Raw genomic sequence first — 19,435 nt, 5'->3', positions numbered from 1 at the left:
CCCAAACAGCCTATTAAAAAAATCTCCCTTGCTCTGTGTGGTCCAAGTACGACCAGGTTGCATGAAATTCTCTGGCTTTCAGCACAAGGGGGGAGAACACAGACACAGGCAGAGCTCTCAAGAACTGTTATGATTCGAATCTGCCAAACAGACTGCACTTCAGCTGCCACCAGTGGTACTCACCAGCTGGGGAAATTTTCACCAAGTGGAAGATTTAAAATATTTTGGCAACATGGATTCCTTTGCATGTGTGTAAGCATCTTCCACTAGTATCAACAGGAAGTGTACAGGTGCACTAAAACAGAGTGCATTGTATTCCCTGTTGACCAAAGCTGGCCTTCACTTGACTTCACCTTTTACAATTCTTTTCATCAGTAGCTGATTGAGGAATCTGCATATAAAGGGAAGTGTTATAAAGAGAAATATAAAACCTAAACCCAACAAGCAATAAAGCTTTCTCTCTTTCAGTCACTGGGTGACAAAGGGGTGGCAACAGCTGGACTTTGAAGTCCCAGGCTGAATGACACATTAACCTCAGAGCACAAGTTCCACTTCTAGCTATGCTTCTAACACCACATGTGGTTTTTACTAAGCAATTCTTCTTCTCTTTGTCTTAGGTTAAATACTGTAAAATGGGCATATTACTGCCTACATCACAGGACTACTCTAAAATTTAAAATATTATCTGAAAAAAAATGTTGACCAGCTCATAACATGTTGACTACAGAAAAATCATGTTGCACAGCTCCAGTGTTTTTCAACGTTATTAAACAAGTTTGTTTCCTTAAATATTTGTGAAAAAAAAAAACAGTGAACCTGGAGTGTTAAGATACCAAACACATTAATTTCATTTGCTAACTAATGACTACCTTTAAAACTAGGTATTTTACTTTTAGTACTACCTAGCATTCTTCAGGCAAATAAGAACATGAGGCTGACAGTTATCTACATCTACAGTCTGAAGGCTGTACCTGCAAGAATCTCGTGGGTTTTGTTTGAGGTTACGGATAGATAGATACCACAGGTGTGAAGGTGCAACTTACCTTCATCACCTTCAACATTTGCCTTTGAAAGGACCTGCATGCATTGCTTTTGCCTTACAACCTCCATTTTTTTTCTTCTGTTGACATAAATGAGCAAATATAATACCCATATTTGTTCTGGCTATAATTCATAACTACGAGTGAATAACAAATTTTATTAATTCAGGTCTAACAAGCTGAAACAAGACAATTTTACTGACAGTTGTTTTGTCTGTTTGTTAGTAAGAGGAGAACTTTATATACAAGAGCTGTATTTTAAATTTGGGATATACAACGTGGTATTTCACACTTGATAGTATAATCCAATATACCAGTAACTGAATAAATTTCAAAGGTAGGATTTTTTAAACATTTAAGTGAAGGCAACTAAGCATTGCATAGCTTTAGACAGCACAAATGGACAATCAACAGCAAACATGACTGATTTTTAAATTCTTCACTGCTCAGCTGGATGGAAGTATTACAAGGCCAAAAAACAGAGCTGCGGACAGCTGGCTTTGTGCAGTACCAGTTCTCTGCCTCAATTTTCAAGCCATTCATTTCTTTGGAGGGGGGAGGGAAGAGAGAAAGAAAGAAAGGAAGGGGAAAGAAAAAAAAAAAAAAAAAGAAAACATTCAAACTAGGCCACACAAACGTACAAAGCAAGCTTGGGTCTCTCGGACATTCATTGTCTCAGGGAGTCGTCACCACCCTGAACCCTCATTAAAGCTGAAGAGATGCTGGAACGGCATTAAAATGAATGCAAAGCATTTGCCGCAATCTTCTGCTCACACTATCTCCAAATGAAGGCAGGCATTGCATAATCCAGGCAGCTCGAGCTCCTGACAGGTGGATGATTTATGCTCATAGTCGGAAGAATCGGAGAGCCTGCAGAGGACACAGCGTGAGCAAGGTGGTGGCGAGACAGATGCTCTCAGTGGGCTTGCAGAGGCTGGCAGGCTCCAGCTAGCTCAGGTGCAACTTGAACACTTTAGTACTGAACTCGTATTGCATAGATTCCAGCACAGCAAGATACCATTTACAATATTATGTACAGTAGATATACTATCTAACCTATCTGTGTGTTATTTATCTTTCTCTATTTGTGTATACCCACACAAAATATATATTTTTCCTCTATCTGCAGTTCAACTTACTTTGTTTATATTCTCTTTGCATGTGCATATTCTCCATCAAAAAAAGAAAGGGCAGATTAGGACAAATTCTGCATTGTTACAGCCACGCAGCATAAGTGAAGCCACCAGAGTTGAACAGATGTAAGTGGGGGAAGAATTTGGCTCTGGCTATCAGAGAATAGGGACAGATCTGGGATACTGAAAATCTTTTTGGCGTTTTAAGAATGTTTGGTAGCTAGGAAAGACAATGAGCAGAGGAAAGATGGAAACATCCACAGGTCCAAATGTATTTGGGTATTCTAGTCACCTATGTCATGTGTCTGGACAGCTCAGGAAATGTCACAATCACACTGTTCCACAGAAAATGTGCAATATTAGCAAAATATAATGAAAATGACACTTGTGTCATCTACCTCTTTCATTTCTCAATGGAAGGAGTTCTTCTGTTTAGATACCCTTGTTACTCAGGAGTACCTAAAAATCCCATCCAAAGTTGCAACACCATTTCCAACCCTGTAATTAATCTTTTTATTCAAAAAGGAAGTATGTGGGGGTTTCAACTCCCTTCCTGCTCCGTAAGTAACAGACTGGTCTATTTAAAAAAAAAAAAAACTAAAATAAAATCACACAAACAAGATATAGTATGTTTGTGTCACGCAAGATATATTTGTTCTTTAATAAAAAATGGTGAAGACAGAACTAAATTATCCTACCTTAGACATATCAACAAAATCAACAATTCACCTGCCTCCTATTAAACCCGCCACATTTTCCAATCAAACCTGTCACTTAAGTGTGTAGTTTTCAGGGGCAACCAAAGAGTTAAAGCATTCAAATGTGCACACTGCAGGTTATCTGGGTTGAACCTGGGACTTTGCTGACTCTCAACTCCTTTCCACTTTAATAGATGGGGTCAAAGGTGGAACTGCAGATGAGAATTAAAGACACATACATCCCTTTAATCAGATAACACATTCAAAGACTTGCAAATTCCCAAGAAGCCACTTTACAGGCACGTGTCATGGGCTATTCCATAAATGGGGAGGGAATTGTGGAGAGTAAAGAGAACTTATTTCAGCTAACCACTATTAAAAAAAGCAGGAAATTAGAGAAAACAAATGGAAACAAAATGGGATGGATTGGTAGCATTCAGAATGCTTTCTGATTGCATGCATCTCCCTAGAGAGGAACCTCAACATTTCAAGCCTTCACACTTTGCATCCAAATGCTTTTTCTAGCTTCATTAAGCAGCCGTGTTTAAGAATACTTCATAACAAGTACTTTAATTAGAGATGAGCTGAAGTATCTTGCCAGTATGGGTATCTCCAGCAATACCAGGATGCCCTGGAGGAAATACAGTCATTCAGCCTGACTAGTACTCACAAAATAGTACAGGTCAAGTAACAAGAACCTCAAGAAATTAATGATTCCTCCTCCCACCTGTCTAGAAAAAGACTGGAGGATGTGCACTTGCAGCAACTGTTTTTCTCATCAGCATTCTTCTGATACAATTGTGGTATGAAGAGGAAAAAGAATAGAAAATCATGACAATGAGAGATGATACAAAGAGAAGAAAGAAGAATCTTATGTCATCTTAGGTGCTCTGAGGCTTTGTTCTCTGATTACTGGGTTCCTTTGCATCCCACATGAGACCAAGCAATGGGGCATGTGGCACCCTCTGTCAGACAGAAAGCACCAGCAAAGGCTGCACCTGTACACACCAGACTCAAAGGTGTTCCAACTTCTCTTTTTGCCTAGAATGCACTCAGAGATTTGTATTTTGGTCTGATGCTCTTGAGGGGTGATAAAAAGGAGAAGTCTATTCAGTCCCTTTATAATAAGATCATTACACTCAGAGATTCCCTTCTCAGCCTGATCCTTCACCTGAGGTATGAATTAGGAGAAACTTTTCTAGTACACCTTTGAGTAAGAATTCACAAAAGGAGTACATTTAAATTGGTATTTTAAAACAGCTTTCTACATTTGAAGGTAAGCATTCATTTTCCCATTTTGATATTTAGCAGTCTAATCTGTCCTGAAATTGGACGCTTAAGAGCCTTCATTAAAAGTTTGATGGGGAAACGAGCAAGTGATTTGTGAATTCAAAAATCAGCTCAGAGCAAGACCTCTCCTAATATTCAATAATGGGAGGCAGGTACCCTCAATCTGGATCCAAAGTATATTTATGCCATCTTTTAAATCATCTTATGATGATGTGACATCAACTGATGACACAAACTGTACCCAGAAATGCAGTAATTCTGTGACTTAGGACAAATATGTTCCTATTCTCACATTTCAGTGGTTAACTTTTGGGATTGGCCATAGAATGAAACTTAAGGTGCCTGTTTTTTAAGCTTTCACTGAATTACAGAAAATATGAAAATGAGATGGAACTCAGGAAATGCAGACACTGGAGACCATTGTAAACCAAATCTGGCAGGCTGTCATGAAAAGCAACACGTGACTGTACAACTGCTTAACAAATGATGTAAGACCAATCTGTTGATTGATTCATATCACAACGAAAGACATGGCCCGTCTGGAAAGTCTTTCTTCAGTCAACCACCCACAGGACTGAAAGAGCATACTAGAGAGAGGCAGAAGGCAATGGTGTTGCAATAAATAATTTTTATACAGCTCACTAAAAACCACAAGAACAGCACTGCTGTATGGACTACCTCTTGGCTAGAAAAAGAAAAGGAGACAAAAGACCAGGATGATAGTCCTGTAGTATTTGTTGATTCTTAGGGTCTGCATGTGCTCTCTATGCAGCAAGGTACCAACATTCTCTCTAGTTAGTCAAGCAGTTCTGTTGGAAGACATTTACAACATGTCAACAATTCTGCCTCTGAGAGCACAGGCTGGATTTAAGCTGGTTATAGAATGGTATCATGTGGAATTTCTTTTAAGAAGTATTTTTATTTTTCTAAACTAGCTATTTTAATAAGTAACTGTTTTAATGTGGACTGCAATATGATGCTATGCAAGCAAATTGTAGAGAGTGTTGATTTTGGATCTGCTGCACTAAAACTGTAAATCAAATTGACATCCGATATTGTACGTCATGATACTGAGAATAAAAATCAGATGCTTAAGAAGAGTGAAATAGATAAATATATTAACTTTGTTAGAATAATAAACAGCAAACAAGAAAACATTGATATTTTTCAGTAAGTGTATATTCTTAACATAGCTTGTATTTGACTTTCCCCAGAATTATTAATCTAATAAAAGACTATTGAGGCTTAAAATAAAGCTATGTTTTTCATTTATAAAGATTAATAGCTATATTAAGTCACTACTATAAGGGAAACAGACTCCCTCCATAGCTTCCCATTTCTGTCATATAAATACTCAAAGAAATTTAAAAGAAAAAGAAGAAAAAAAGAAAAGACTGGTTAGATGTGATCTTTTACTAGAATAGCTAGAAAGCAGGGCAGAATTTCACATAATGACAATTCACTGCTGCAGATGACATTTATTTCATATTTGGGACTGTTGACTTTCAACCACAAAAGCCACATTACAAACTACAAATGGAGTAATACAGCAGCCTCACACAGTGACTCACTGAGCCGAAGTGACAAAGACTCACTGCTGGTAGAAAGACCTCCAGTTTAAAAAAGGACATACCTGACTAGAGAGAAGACTATGGCTTAGTTACATTAATGCCCCAATAAACCATGTTGAGCAAATTTTTTTTTGTAGGATAGCAGAAATTTAGATATGTGAAATATTTGAGGGATAGCACTATATGAGGTCAGAGGTAACAACTGCAGATGGTAATTTTAGTACTTCTCAACACGTTCATTGCTTTGGCTGAGTGAAGAGGTCAAGAAAGTTCCTCAACCTCCAAGCTTCCTGATGCCAATCTACGCCAAGTGGCAAATCTGCCTGTACATCTGCCACATCCATTCTATTTAGCAGTTCCTACATCATTTCAGCACTTCAAATAATTGTACCATACATTCTATTATTTCTACTACAATTTTAACACAAAAGTCTTATTGAGGAAACATGAGCACTGCCCAAGTACAGGCTAAATAAAATACCAAAAGACGTTGGTTCCCAAGTGGCATTTTAGAGTTATGCATATACATCACTTCTAAATGCACCTTCAATCTGAGATGTTAAACATATCCCACTCAAGCAGAGGATGTGTAAATATCTGCACAGCAGAAACAGAGAAAAGTGCAGAATATAAATAACATTAATGACACTCTTCACAAAATGACCCCTATTTAATATAGGGCAGGACCCACGTATAAGAATTCGAGCACTCTGCAATAAATGGCAGTGCCATATTGATGTATGTGTTTATGGGTGGCAGAGACCAAGAATGAAAGGCAGCTATTTGTCTGGGAGCTCATGGGAAAAGATGCCATATCATACACAGTCCTACATCCTTCAGATTTGTCTCTACCTTCCCTTATCACTTATATTGCCGTCACCGTACTTCCAGTGCACAAGCAAATGTTCACAGGGGCTAAATCTACCAAATATCTTTTTTTTAAAAAAAAAATGGAATGATTTCTAGAAAACTAGAAGAAAACTGCTTCCTTATTTTAGGATCAGAAGAAATATGATAAATGTGGATGTTCAGTTAACAACCTCAGATTGTACTAATATTTTCTCATCATAAAGTGATTAATCTCTAATGGTATCTCAATTTATGTAGACTTGTGAATCTGCAGAACCTACTCTTTTTAATTCTGAGGAATTAAAAGGTAAGATATGTGTACTAAGAAATATACCGTAGGTTTTAACCGCATTCAAAATCTTTCAAACCCACAATTTTTAGTAACAAAACTACAAACTGAAACTTGAACGTATCCTTTGCTGATCCTTGCCTGGCCCTGCAAACTACTGCAGTCACTGGGATTCCCACCAGTGATGCCTGTGGGAGCAGAATCTAGCCTAACATCTAACCTCAAGGAACCTGCAGATGGGTGCACCAGCAAATGGCTTTGACCCCAAATCTGCAGATGCGAACATAAAAAGCAAGCACATTCACAAATTTATGGAAAGCCAAAGAAAGGTATATAGTTCTCAAACACAAGGGTAGAAACGATGCTGCTTTCTCTCCATTCAATTCATACTCTTACAAAAAGGGAGTATTTGTATAAAGGGAAAACTGCAAAACAAAATTGTATCTAGAAAGAGAGCAATTTTGTTTAAAGGCCAAGTCCAGTGAATTTCTGAGGCTTCTCCATTTCTTTCCCAATTATATTATAGGGACCAAAAATGCTAAGAGGCAGAACATAAACCAGACTGGCATGACACTGCAACACAAGAACCACAAGAACATCTGAGGAGGTGGACAGCTTTTCTTAGCTTCTAGGTACTTTTGAGTGATTTCTAAACCCAGAAAGAATATATATCCATACTCCAATATTTTCTCTTCCTTGAGTATTTTTTAAACGGATGAATAGAAATGCTAGTTGCTTGAGCTCACTATAAACACTAACCTGCAGCTGGACAGTTTGTCCTTCCTGATCAGTTACAGCAAGTGGATAGTCATGAGCCATGTTTTAGGGCAGACAAATTGGGCTGTCAGTTCTAATGTGTGAACTGGGCTATCAGGCCACATTTTGGTTAGGAGGAAAGAGGCCTACTTACAAACACCAACAACACTTAAGAGATTAGTTTCTATTGTTTCCAAGGAGATTTAACAGGTCCCAGTATATATTGAACCAAGCACAGGCTGAATGGAAGAAAGAAAAGGAGAGCAAGCAGGAAGGGGGAAAGAAAAGGGGGGAAGGAGGAATAAAAGGGAAAGGGAGAAATTGAAGAGAAGAAAATGGGAGATGGTGGGAAGAAAAGGGGGAAAGGAGTGGAAGGGGAAAAGGAGGGGGAAGAAGAGAGTGAAAGAGGGGGAAGAAAAGGGGAGAGGAGGGAAAAGAAAATTTCCACAAAATAACTGCAGTAGAAACCAAACTCCCTCATAATACAATGAAACACAGAAAAGGGTTGATATTCAGAAGAGACTTCAACAGAAGATGCACTGTGTTATCTCTTGATGTTATAACGCAGGAGCTTTGTTTAATATCCTGCATTAATGAAGGAGCTCCTTAAGTGTAATATTACAATGGAGAGCATAAGAAATATCACTGAGGTCAACGCTACTCTATTAACTGTCATCCTGTACAGAAATATTTTCTCTGAATACCATCAATGTTTTCTCCTTCCCTTTGTTCTAATTTCTCAAGGCAGTAGAAAGTAGAACTTATTCCACAATAATTTCTGGTTTCTTCTTGGCAGACTAATGGTATTAGACTTGTGAGAGAAATTTACCTTGGCAATGTCTCATACACAGGTCTTTTCAAAGGAGATGTTGTTAGGAGGAATCCTATTAAGCAGGCTTCTTTGCTAGCCTCAAAACATAGGTGATAACACATTTTTAGTTATAAAGAGGATTGCTTAGTTTTTTTTATTATTTTGAGGGAGAATCCATTAATCTTCTCCTGTGCATATCATGCATCTCTTTACGTAAGAATAAACTCAAGCTGACTATTCTCTTTGCTGTATCGGATTCATTTTCATAGACTGTCAAAACCAGAAAGGATCAATATAATAATTTAATCCAATCTACTGCTTAACACAAGCCAAAGATGTTCATATGGAAATCTTTGCATAATAAACTCAGTAATTTATGCTTTAAAATACATACACCTCTTTTAAAAAGAGTATCCTTATTTTTGAATGAGATCTCTCAAAGTGTGAAGTAAAAATAGAGAACTCCAATTTCAGCACATGAAGAAAAAGTTTAATAAACGTGTGATAATCTTCTGGTTCATTACAGTACTGTGACCACCTAAAATGGTCAAGCATTTTTAAAATACTTGCTATTTTAAAATGTAGTTATTCTGAGCAAGATCTGAGGCATAATAATGTCAGTAATTGTTTCTGTTCTGATCAGCGCTGAAGGAAAAAACTTAAAATACAGAATTTCTTTACACACAGAGCAGATTCTGACTACTGCCTCCCCGCTGCCCTGGGGATGCTGAAGTCACTTGGAGGGACTGTATGAAGCCTTGTAACAAAACCGAAGCAAACTAATGCATGAGAAGTGTTAAGGGCTACTCAGTGAGGAGCGTAAGAACAACATGCTAACTGAACCACTGTGATGGGTGGGAGGAGTTACACTGAAGTCAGCATTGCCAGATGATGAGCCTGGAGAGTCTCTATTCATTTGTAGAGCCTGAATGACAGCTGAAGTACTAGAACCGTAAAGACTCACGTACACGAAAAGGTATACTGCCGATTTCCCCATAGCATGGATTGCCAAACCTGCCAAATAAACACCAAATCAATGTGGGTCCATCCACTTCCATTAATATTAGGCGAGGATCTGGCCTCCCAATGTTAATAGCTGGACTCAGTAATCTAGAATTCTGTCACTCTGCTCTAACTGGGTATAAAGTGATTAATGATAATTTGTATGGCCATCCATTCATAAGGAAATACAAAAATACTTACATGAAGCAACCCAAATTTTCTGCCTTTTCACTATGGTATAATTTACCTTTCAAATAAACTTAAATTTGTTTCCTTATGTGTCATCTGCTTAAGAACTACACTTTCTGTAGTAACAAACAATGTCAATTAGCCACTGCAAACAACCCATCAAAAATTCTGAAAACATCCAGATATCAAAGATGAGAGCTATGTGAGAGATGCTAAGTGTCAACAGTCCTCTAAGAAGTATGAACTAGCACTGCTCAGGACTATGAGAGCTAAGAGAGGGTACAGGATTTCAGATAGTCTAAAAGCTGAGTTAGTGACAGTGAAGAGATCTCTCTCTCAACTGTAATTTTTAATCTTGCTACAATACAGAGACACATAAAACTGAGGCTATGGCTTTGTTTCAATGTAAAAAATTGAAACATATGGAATAATATCTTAAAAAAATAGCTATATGAACCCTGCATCTGAAACAAAAATTCTATTTTGGAATAATTACTCCAGTGGAATTATTTCACATGGACAGCTATTCTGAGCGAGATCTCAAGTATAAAAAATTTGGAAGAGTATCTTCTATCACAGATACATGTTAGTAACTAGTCCCACAGATAGTATTAAAAGGCATATAGTGCTAATAGAAGACTAAAAGTAGAAATCAATCAGATCAACTAGCAATAGGGAAAAAGAAGTCTGATATCTACCCATGACTGCCCATTTAAACTTACGCACTTTTACGTCAATTTTCCTTCTTAGAAAATAAAAAACCAAACTTTTTCTCACCCCAACTAGCTGTATAAAAAGGAAAATAGCTAAAACACCCAATCTTGCACATGACCACTGATTTTAATTCAACCACCTGAAGCAAATTAATCATCAGCTTCCAAAGTGTTTGAAAGGTCAAACTTCAAAGACTGAATATACACCAACAGAACTGAAAACTAGAAAATTTCTTAAAAGCGTTCATTTGTAAAAAGGGCAAATTGTTGTTTCCCCCACCGTCCCCTTTTAGCAATTGCAATATTATTTAAAGAAATGACTAGGGATATATTTCAGAAGTTTCTGCCTAGACTACAAAAGAATCTTTTATATTATTTCATCTCTTTTTGTGAATCTGAGAGAATCCACCAAAACATAAGCACAGTCAAACAAACATATTTCAGAAGAAGATCCAGTTGAAAGTTTGATTTTTCATAACAGTGACACACAAAATTAAACTTAGAAAAATGTAAAGTTTCTTATTAGAGTAAAATGTATTCTGCTGTGCTGCCAATGACCATTGGCGAGGAAAGTAAATGAAAATGTAACAGTCTCATATTAGTCATGCTTAAAAGTTCATCAGCATCTGCTGAATACTTCAGTATAAAGCATAACAGATACTCAAATAAGTCCATATACCTGGTCTTATGTTTTAAAGTAACAGTTCAAGGGCTAAACCAAAATGATGTGTTCCTCTGGATCAGTCTGTAGTAACTTCCCTGTGCTGCTCCACAGGAGATGCAGACAGGAGCCAGGATTTCAATTCCACTCCAGCTCAGCCCAGGATGACATTGTTTTACCCTTCCTTCTCTAGCTTCAGGCCCACAACTTATAAATTGCTAAGCATCTTGATCTAGTTGTTGCTGGCTATGTCACATTGGCATCCTTGAGAATCTGTACAGAAATTCCCCACTCCAGCTTGTATTACATGTGACCAGAAAACCAATTCCCTCCCAGGCTTTGACCCCAAGACATGGCCCCAAAATCCTAACACCGGGTCTCTTGCAGAAACACTGGATGCTGGGTGAAAAGCACCATCACCTTCTCACAATAAATGATTTAACATACAGCTGTCATAACAGAACCCACTCTGTGTATTTGCTCCAAGTGGTTTTTGGACCTTGTCCTTAAAGCTAAATTAAAACTCAGGAGGTTTTTCCAGGCACTGTGGTTCCTAGCATGAATTTTATAAGCCAATTCATAAAATTACAATATAATAAAATCCTTCCAAATGTGAAGGGAAGCACAATGGCTGATAACTGTTTCACTTAGGATTACATTTAAAAACTGTTTGTTAAAGAAAATTTCTAGAAGAAAACACTCGACTAACAGGATAAGATTTCTGGGTAAGTTGCACACTGGCAGATGTGCAGAAGTTCTTGTAAGGAATATGATGCTCCTCTCAAAGCTGCTTAAACTTGATTTTATTTCAGGTCTGCAACTAAATTTTTTTTGTAAATAGATTTAGGCTGTCAATTTCCAGGCATGCTGTGCCATCAGCATGTAGAGACTGCTGTGACAAACGTGGAGGCTGCAGCAGCAAATTTTATTATAAACTGGTAATTGAATTGAACAGGTTTACATTTGAATAGATTTACTGCAGCATGATCACTGACATACTGCATGGGACTGAAATCCTTGTCTCTACATAAAAAAAAAAACATTTAAGATACAGCAGGAATTGTTTCAGCTCAGTGTAAGTCTATGCTAATCAATAAATTTACACCCCTTTACACAAGAAAGAAGTGTATCATCTTTCTTCATTCTGTGCATAAAGGATGTGAATGAAGCCAAAAATTCATCTCTATGCTTTCCCGTAGGTAAAAACACCACCTGCCTCCAAAACTATCTTCCAACAAGAAAGAACAAAAGAAAAAAAAATCTCTATTCCAAGTACCGCCCTAAAAATGTATTCTGTTTCAAAAGTAAAAATGGCCACTAAATTGGGAAAGAAAACAGAACACCTCTGTAGGTTCTTTCAGATTGTCACACTAGGTAGTAGATTAGCAATACTTGAAAAATGCAACTCTCCCCAAGATGAAAAGACTCAGTAATTAAAAATAAGGACAAATCTTACCATGTTCTGACAGAAAAACATTCACAATAAGAGTGGAAGAACTATGATGTGCTCAGGAGTGGGGCTAAGAAAGGAACCTTCTTGTCAAAGGAATTAGTGATTTTACCACTGGAGAATTTTCAGAAACAGGTATGTACTTTTAGGGTAGACACCTTACAAAATTCTGATTAAGAAAACCTGTGGGATTGACTTGCATGCATGGACAATAATCACTCATGCAAAAAATCTGATCCACAATGTGCATCTGCATTGTCTAAGTAAATTGTCTCTCTTACCAAAACCATATGCAGAAACACAGTAAATCTGTGTGCAATTTTGGTAACTGAGATAATTAATCATTTGTAGAAGAGTCACTTAATTTCCTCGTGCAGTCCCAGAAGCTGCACACAGACTGCATATTTAAATATATATGTTAACGGATGTGCAATGGTGCCCTCAAAATTTAAAAGAAAAGGTCTAAACCAATTCACTTGTATGTACTCTTGGTAATACTGTTTTGATTCTGAACAAGTTGCTCAATATAGCTGTATATTAGGTTACTAGTGACACGAGGTCTTAACTTACTAAAGAAAGGTGTTAAGAAGCACAGTCTCTTTCAAAAGGTGACATCTTCGGACATTCATTTCTTTCTACAGATGTTTATTCAAGCATCACAATTTAACCTTTAAGTAATTGCTCCTATTGGTCAGTTATATGAGGATTTTGGCAAGTAAAGAACCTTCCCATCACCACTGGAAGAGAGGGTCAAATCCTGCCATTCTTACTGAGGCAAAATCCCCATTGAATCTGACAGGAGTTTTGCTCAAGTAAGACTAAGGACAGCAGGATTTGGCTCACAGGATCATAGCATCTGCCAAAGCAGTTGCAGAGAACAAGGTTTATTCTTAGTAAGTATAATCCAATAAGAATATGTCTGTTAGGTGCGTGATAGGCCTAATTTATCTATCAACTCTCCACTGGTCTATGTTGCTCCCAATTTCTAACCTGGTAGCTGTACACTTAAACCTGTTTTAAATTACTATCAAAAGATTTGCACAAATCAGCCATTTATTAAAGCTGACTTTTTAAGCATTATCAAAGCAAAAGTGCATGGGACTGTTTTAAAACGGTTGCTTTACATAAATTACTCTCCACTGGAGACAGTATTTTGAAAACATTACACTGATTTTATTTTAAAAGGTTATCTTGCTCAGAAGTCCATGACATATTCTGTTCTTTCTTGGTGGTAACAGTGCACTAGAATAATAATGTATAAAGTACATGACATAAAAGTGTATTTTTGCGTATACATTAATGGCAATAAAAGTGTATAAGAGGTGACCAAGATTTAGGGAACTGCCTCTTTCTGTAACGTAGAACATAGATGAATCAGGTTCCAGATGAGATAGTATTGTTTCTTAGAAATATTTTCTTATATTTACCAGTTATTCAATATCTTCAAAATTTAACTGATAAATTAAAACACCTAATATATACTTAACAGTGATAGGCAGAGGTTCTTGCACACTTTTAAATTAAAAAATAATAAAATAAAGGGGTAGATTTTCCTCCTTTGTGTGCCACTGTTTGTTCCAGTGCAGTTCTAGTAACTTCAGTAGAAGACATACTTAATATTTATACCTGTTTAATCGAGATATAATCCTTTTTCGTTTGTCCTGATGAAATGAAGAATGAGTCAAAATAGGGAAAAGAAGGCATGCTGTGTTTCTGCCAGAAGAGGGACAGACTAACAGTGTATAAGGAATAGAGGAAAGACATCTTTGAAAAGTCATGTTGTTAAAGCATTAAAAAAAATGTGAGGCTATATTCTCATGATTATTCTATTAGTTACCTCCTGTAGAAGACTGAATGCTGGAATACATTTTGCTGTACTACACATAGTTAGGAATATTCCAGAGAAGATGAACTCGAATGCAGATATACCATGACTCCACAGCTTAGAAAGAGACTGTCAGGAAAGCAGGTATACATGAAAATCACCTTTACAATAAGCGATTACAACACTCACCGATCTCTCTTCGGTCCTGATTGCCCTACAATTGCTGCATGTGTTTACAGAGAGATACCTTTGGACTTGATCAATCTTACCTTCCTTCAGCATGCCAACTTTTAGACACTTCATGAAGCGGCAGGCTTGGCAGGACTTGCGTCTGCGCTTTGTGATCTCACATTCATTCGTTGCTGGGCAGCTGTATTCTATGTTACCTGTAATGGCAGGTACAAGAAAAGAGAGGTATTCAGAATCACTCACTAACCAGCACAATGGATATACCAAGTGCTCCTACAATGGCCGGTGTGTTTCATTTTGGAATATATTAAGGGTAAACCGTGCTAAAGAAATGAAACACCTTTCAAGTACAAATGAAAAGCTGAGTCAAAGAATGATCCTGATTTTTTATTTATTTATTTTTCTAATCTAGACAGCTGTATGAAGAAATATATATACAAAACCAAAATTAACCTGAGTTTATGTCTGCTTCTATACATAGTCCCTAGCAAAATCCTTCATGTAGGTAACTCCTGCTGGTAGGAGGAGGATGTTTTGTCATTTTTTGTCTGTACCAAGCCACATGGTTAGGCTCCTAGCCTGAGTACATTTTGCCTCGTTTTCACTGATTTAATCAGTCTTTCTTTGTCTAGAATACAAAAAGGAGACTGTTGTGCTTTACTTCACTATCAGCTGTAACAGGTACTACAGAGCTTCACCGTTCTCATTCCACAACAGCAGGAACAGTCTACACACTGGCATTGCTACCACCACATTTAGGACATTCTGCAACTTGCCAGGTCAGATTTCTCAGCCAAGACCTCTCTCCCTTCCTTTCCATATGTTAGACAGAGTTCTTGTACTGAGAGGCATCAGAAATAGGATCATTCCTACCAAGCTGTCAGAATAACAAAAACTGGGGGACGTGTTTGCCTTTGCCATTCCCGACTCTATTTAAGGCCTAGAACAAGAGAGATCCTTACATGTGAGCCCCCCTGGGCAAAGCAGTGTCTCCATTTTTTTTTTTTTTCTTATTGCATAGCATATATTTATCCTCAAAAATAAGAAAGTCTGAACAAGATTTTTTAATATATGTGTGTATCATTTTCTTTACACTTTTTAAAATCACACCTTTGGGTACCCAAGTCCAAACGGGAGAACATTTGTTCTCTTTTCTCTTAGTACCACTGCACTTTTCATAGAAGGGCTTAGCTCAGCTTATTCAGCCATGCCCAGCTACGCATCCTATTGCCCGTGACTCCATTCAGTGTGACAGACTTTGCAGCAGTCAGAAGTTTCACCAGGAAACTGACTTTTAAATAAAGTCTCTTCCCATCAGCTTGTCACATCTTGCTTTAAAGGTATTTCTTTATTTTCTAACCCTTTCCCCCTGTGATTAAGTGCATTAGTATCTTAATGAAAATGCATTCTGTTTATTGCCCTCTTGGGAAGCAAGAGGTCATCACACCAAATGCATAAATTGTCATCAGAGACAGTCCGAGCATAATTGCAATTTTGCTGCTCCATGTTTGCTGCACTCAGGGTCCGTCCAAGTCCCCTGAAACATGTGCAGGTTCTAATAATTAGCATAGAGTCTGCCTGAGACCACAGCATTGATGAAATATTTCAGAGTTAATCACACTTTGTAAACACTGATTTATATTGACTACCTTTCTCCAGACTGATGTCTCCTCATTAAGTATCACATTAGTGGATTGCAGGATTGCACAAAGACTCAAATGCTCAGCAACTGCTAATTCAACAGGAAGTAATACTCAAACCACTTACATCTATTGAAAATTGGTTAAGTATTTATGATAGATGTCTTCATGGTGCAATGTATATTCTACCAATACAACCAGCATATTTTGCACAACCTTTTCAGGCCTTTAGGGGCTTTCTCCCTTTTGAACATTGTTGCATGGCTGACTGAGCAATGCTGGCAAGTAAAACAGATCTTGGTATATCTGAATGCTAATAGTTCTTGCTGGCAAAACTCAAACTTCTGTTTAGTCCTCTTCCCCCTCCTTAGCTCCTGAAAAGAAAGCTATTTAAAGAAACTGAAGGATACAGTGGGTAGGAAATTCAGCCCAACAGTTCCTGGGAAAATTCCTTCTGACAAGTGTTAACAAAGTTAGGATAACACTTCTGGGAGGATACATTGGAAAGGATGGTAAGGGCAAGCTTAAAAAAGGAGTCACATTATCCTTAAACAAGGCATTCTTGTGAGGCATAACCACTACACAGGGAGACCTTCAAAGCCTCTCACAAATTGTATCTAATTAACTTCATCATATTATAGTAATAAATGTATAACCACCCCTATTTAAAAAAAAAAAAAAAAAAAGAAACATAGAACCAGAAATGCTTTGCACAAGATCAAAGATATCTTTGCACAAGGTCTTTATCTTGATCAGAAACAAGATCGAGATTACAACACAGAACTTTAAGCAGCAAAGCTCTGTACCAAGGCAAGCTGAGTGCTCCCACTATAGCAAAAGCCCTCCTGCAAAGGCACAGATGACAAAGGTACAACACCTTGCTCAACACAGAAAAGCAGTACTCAAAATGAGAAAAACAGAAGCAAGATTGCCAACTGCCCTAAGTAGACACTTCTCACACGCACCTTGGCATTTCAGTTTTGTGCAAAGTCCTGTGAAACAGAGCAAGGGTCTGTAGCAAGCAGCACATTATGCACAGACAATGTAACATTTTTCTTGCAAATTCTTGTCACCTGAAGAACTCCAAAATGAGCTTAAGTATTTATGATAGATGTCTTCATGGTGCAATGTATATTCTACCAATACAACCAGCATATTTTGCACAACCTTTTCAGGCCTTTAGGGGCTTTCTCCCTTTTGAACATTGTTGCATGGCTGACTGAGCAATGCTGGCAAGTAAAACAGATCTTGGTATATCTGAATGCTAATAGTTCTTGCTGGCAAAACTCAAACTTCTGTTTAGTCCTCCTTAAATGAGCTATTATTTTAGTTACTGAGACTCTGGTACTTCAGCTTAGAGGGGAAAGCTCCTATCCATTTAGGCTGCTTTACTTTAGTGAACTATATTTTACAGCAGATGTTCAATCTTAATTTTTGATGTGAAAAGATAAACTTGGAAGTTCTTGGAAAGAGTTCCTCCAATGAACTCATTAGAGTTACAGTAATTGGATTTATTGCTGCATCAAAGATCCACATCTTACCAATGGCCACATCTGGTTCCCTAAAGTGTTTGGGTGTTTTAGGATATGACTAGACCACAGTAAGAGTTCAAGGAAACTAAAATTTTGTCACCACTTCTCATATGAATGCAGTACTTCATCAAATACTGCCATGGATAGGCTTTACTTCTGTCAGTGAGGTTTTCTTAGAAAAAAAAATACAACATCAAATGCCCCCAAAACTCATGTAATTTTACAATGGATATGTACCTGGATATATATCACACTCAAAATGCATTTTACCTAGCACTGAAATATATTAGTGGATATATTTTTGGTAAAAAAAACCCAACAACTTAATTTCCTGCACACTGCAGGTCATTAGAGCTCTCGTCACTTCTCATTTATTTTACACACCAAAAATAAGAAACAGAAATTACTTTAAGAAGTGTTTGGGCATCTGTACAATTTCATAGGTACACTACATCCATTCAAGATGGTCCGATCTGCATTTTACTTCAGTGAGGAAGATTCAGAAAGAATTTCTACCATTTCCTTGTCTACTGTGTGATGCTAGAGGCTGAAACTGAGCAGCTAGTAAGAGTGTGAGTTGAGGTTGCCCAGTCCTGTCAAGAGTGGGAGAGGCAGCTGTGTTATACACCAAACAAAATCAACATGGCAGCTCCAAGTCTTTAAACTGGGCTGACAAGAACAATCGAGCAATTTATAATATCTCCTGGCTGGTTTTCAAAAAGGACTGGGCTCTGATTACTTATTTCAGAGTCTTTTGTACAATTAGTTTGCAGGCAATATAATTTTCTCACTTACTCCTTAATAGAACCGTGCAGCGAGCTGGCTGATAGAATAACAGCGTATATGTAAAACTCCTGCCTGAAGTGCCAGGGGATAATTTGTATATTCCTTTCAGTAGCGTAATGGACTTTCACAGTTTGGCAGTTAAAGGGCTGAGTAATGTAAATTAGTATGACGTTTGAAAATAAAAATATATGTCAAATCTTCACTCCCCAAACACATTGTGCTATAATAATACAACGAGATTTATGCCAGCCTGAGTCCCTTTTCTCTCCTCATGCACTGCAGAATGTTTATTTTAAAGCAATTTCTTTTTTTTACTAATTTGTTAAATTTTATTATCTCAGTCAAAAGATGAGAAAATACTTCTAACACACTGTGCCCACCAAGAGCAACTGATTCACTAAAAATATGATGCCATTTGATCTTGAGATAGCAGATGAACTGCTAAAACTTAGGCTGCATAACCAGCTGTCTGGTTTTAGATGCTTCAGACTGCCAGATCCTTACACACAGCTTGAGGATAAGTGGGCCAAGATACTATTGTTTTCATCTCACAGATGAGGTTTGGAGGTTACCTGAATGAGATGTGGAGCCACAATACAATTTTAATGGTACAGGGACTTGCTCAATGGCTTTACAAGCCAGGCAATCGACTGGACCAAGATTCTCAAGACCATTTTGGCCATTTCTTGCATGGAATTGACAATGACATTCAAGGTATCAGAAAAGGAGTGAGAATTATGACAAAGAGGCCACTGAAAACTCTGGGCCATATGCCTTGGCATATTAACCCAAATGAAGTTATTGTCTTTGAACTTACAACTTTAGAACCTCACAGATACCAAAAGTGAGAAGCTGGCTCTAAAAACTGGCTCCAGTCTGTGGAAGAGGCTGAAAAGGGGACCTCTCCTCCAGAAATACTGACAAGATAAGCTGCAGACAGAAATTTGTAGCAGAACCTTTATTTCCCCTTTCACAGTGTGATGTTGGATAGTATAACACTAAAGATGTAAA

The 19,435-nt window shown here is 37.6% G+C and overlaps 1 protein-coding gene across 4 annotated transcripts in view; it reads right to left on the bottom strand.

Moving 5' to 3' along the window:
• ESRRG (estrogen-related receptor gamma) overlaps nt 1-19,435 on the bottom strand; it is a 130,717-nt gene that overhangs the window by 96,721 nt on the left and 14,561 nt on the right. For 3 of the 4 annotated variants that reach the window (XM_008942404.1, XM_008942401.1, XM_008942400.1), the window contains one exon: nt 14,547-14,663. The exons of the other annotated variant lie outside the window; for it this stretch is intronic. In XM_008942404.1, the coding sequence (XP_008940652.1) occupies nt 14,547-14,663 (117 nt within the window). The remainder of the gene's footprint in view (nt 1-14,546; nt 14,664-19,435) is intronic. 4 annotated transcript variants of the gene reach the window in all.

Source organism: Merops nubicus, unplaced genomic scaffold (assembly GCF_000691845.1).
Source record: "Merops nubicus isolate BGI_N331 unplaced genomic scaffold, ASM69184v1 scaffold22966, whole genome shotgun sequence".
Lineage (NCBI taxonomy): Eukaryota > Metazoa > Chordata > Aves > Coraciiformes > Meropidae > Merops > Merops nubicus.
Note: the sequence above shows the minus strand (reverse complement) of the source record. Positions and strands in the feature narration are given on the sequence as shown.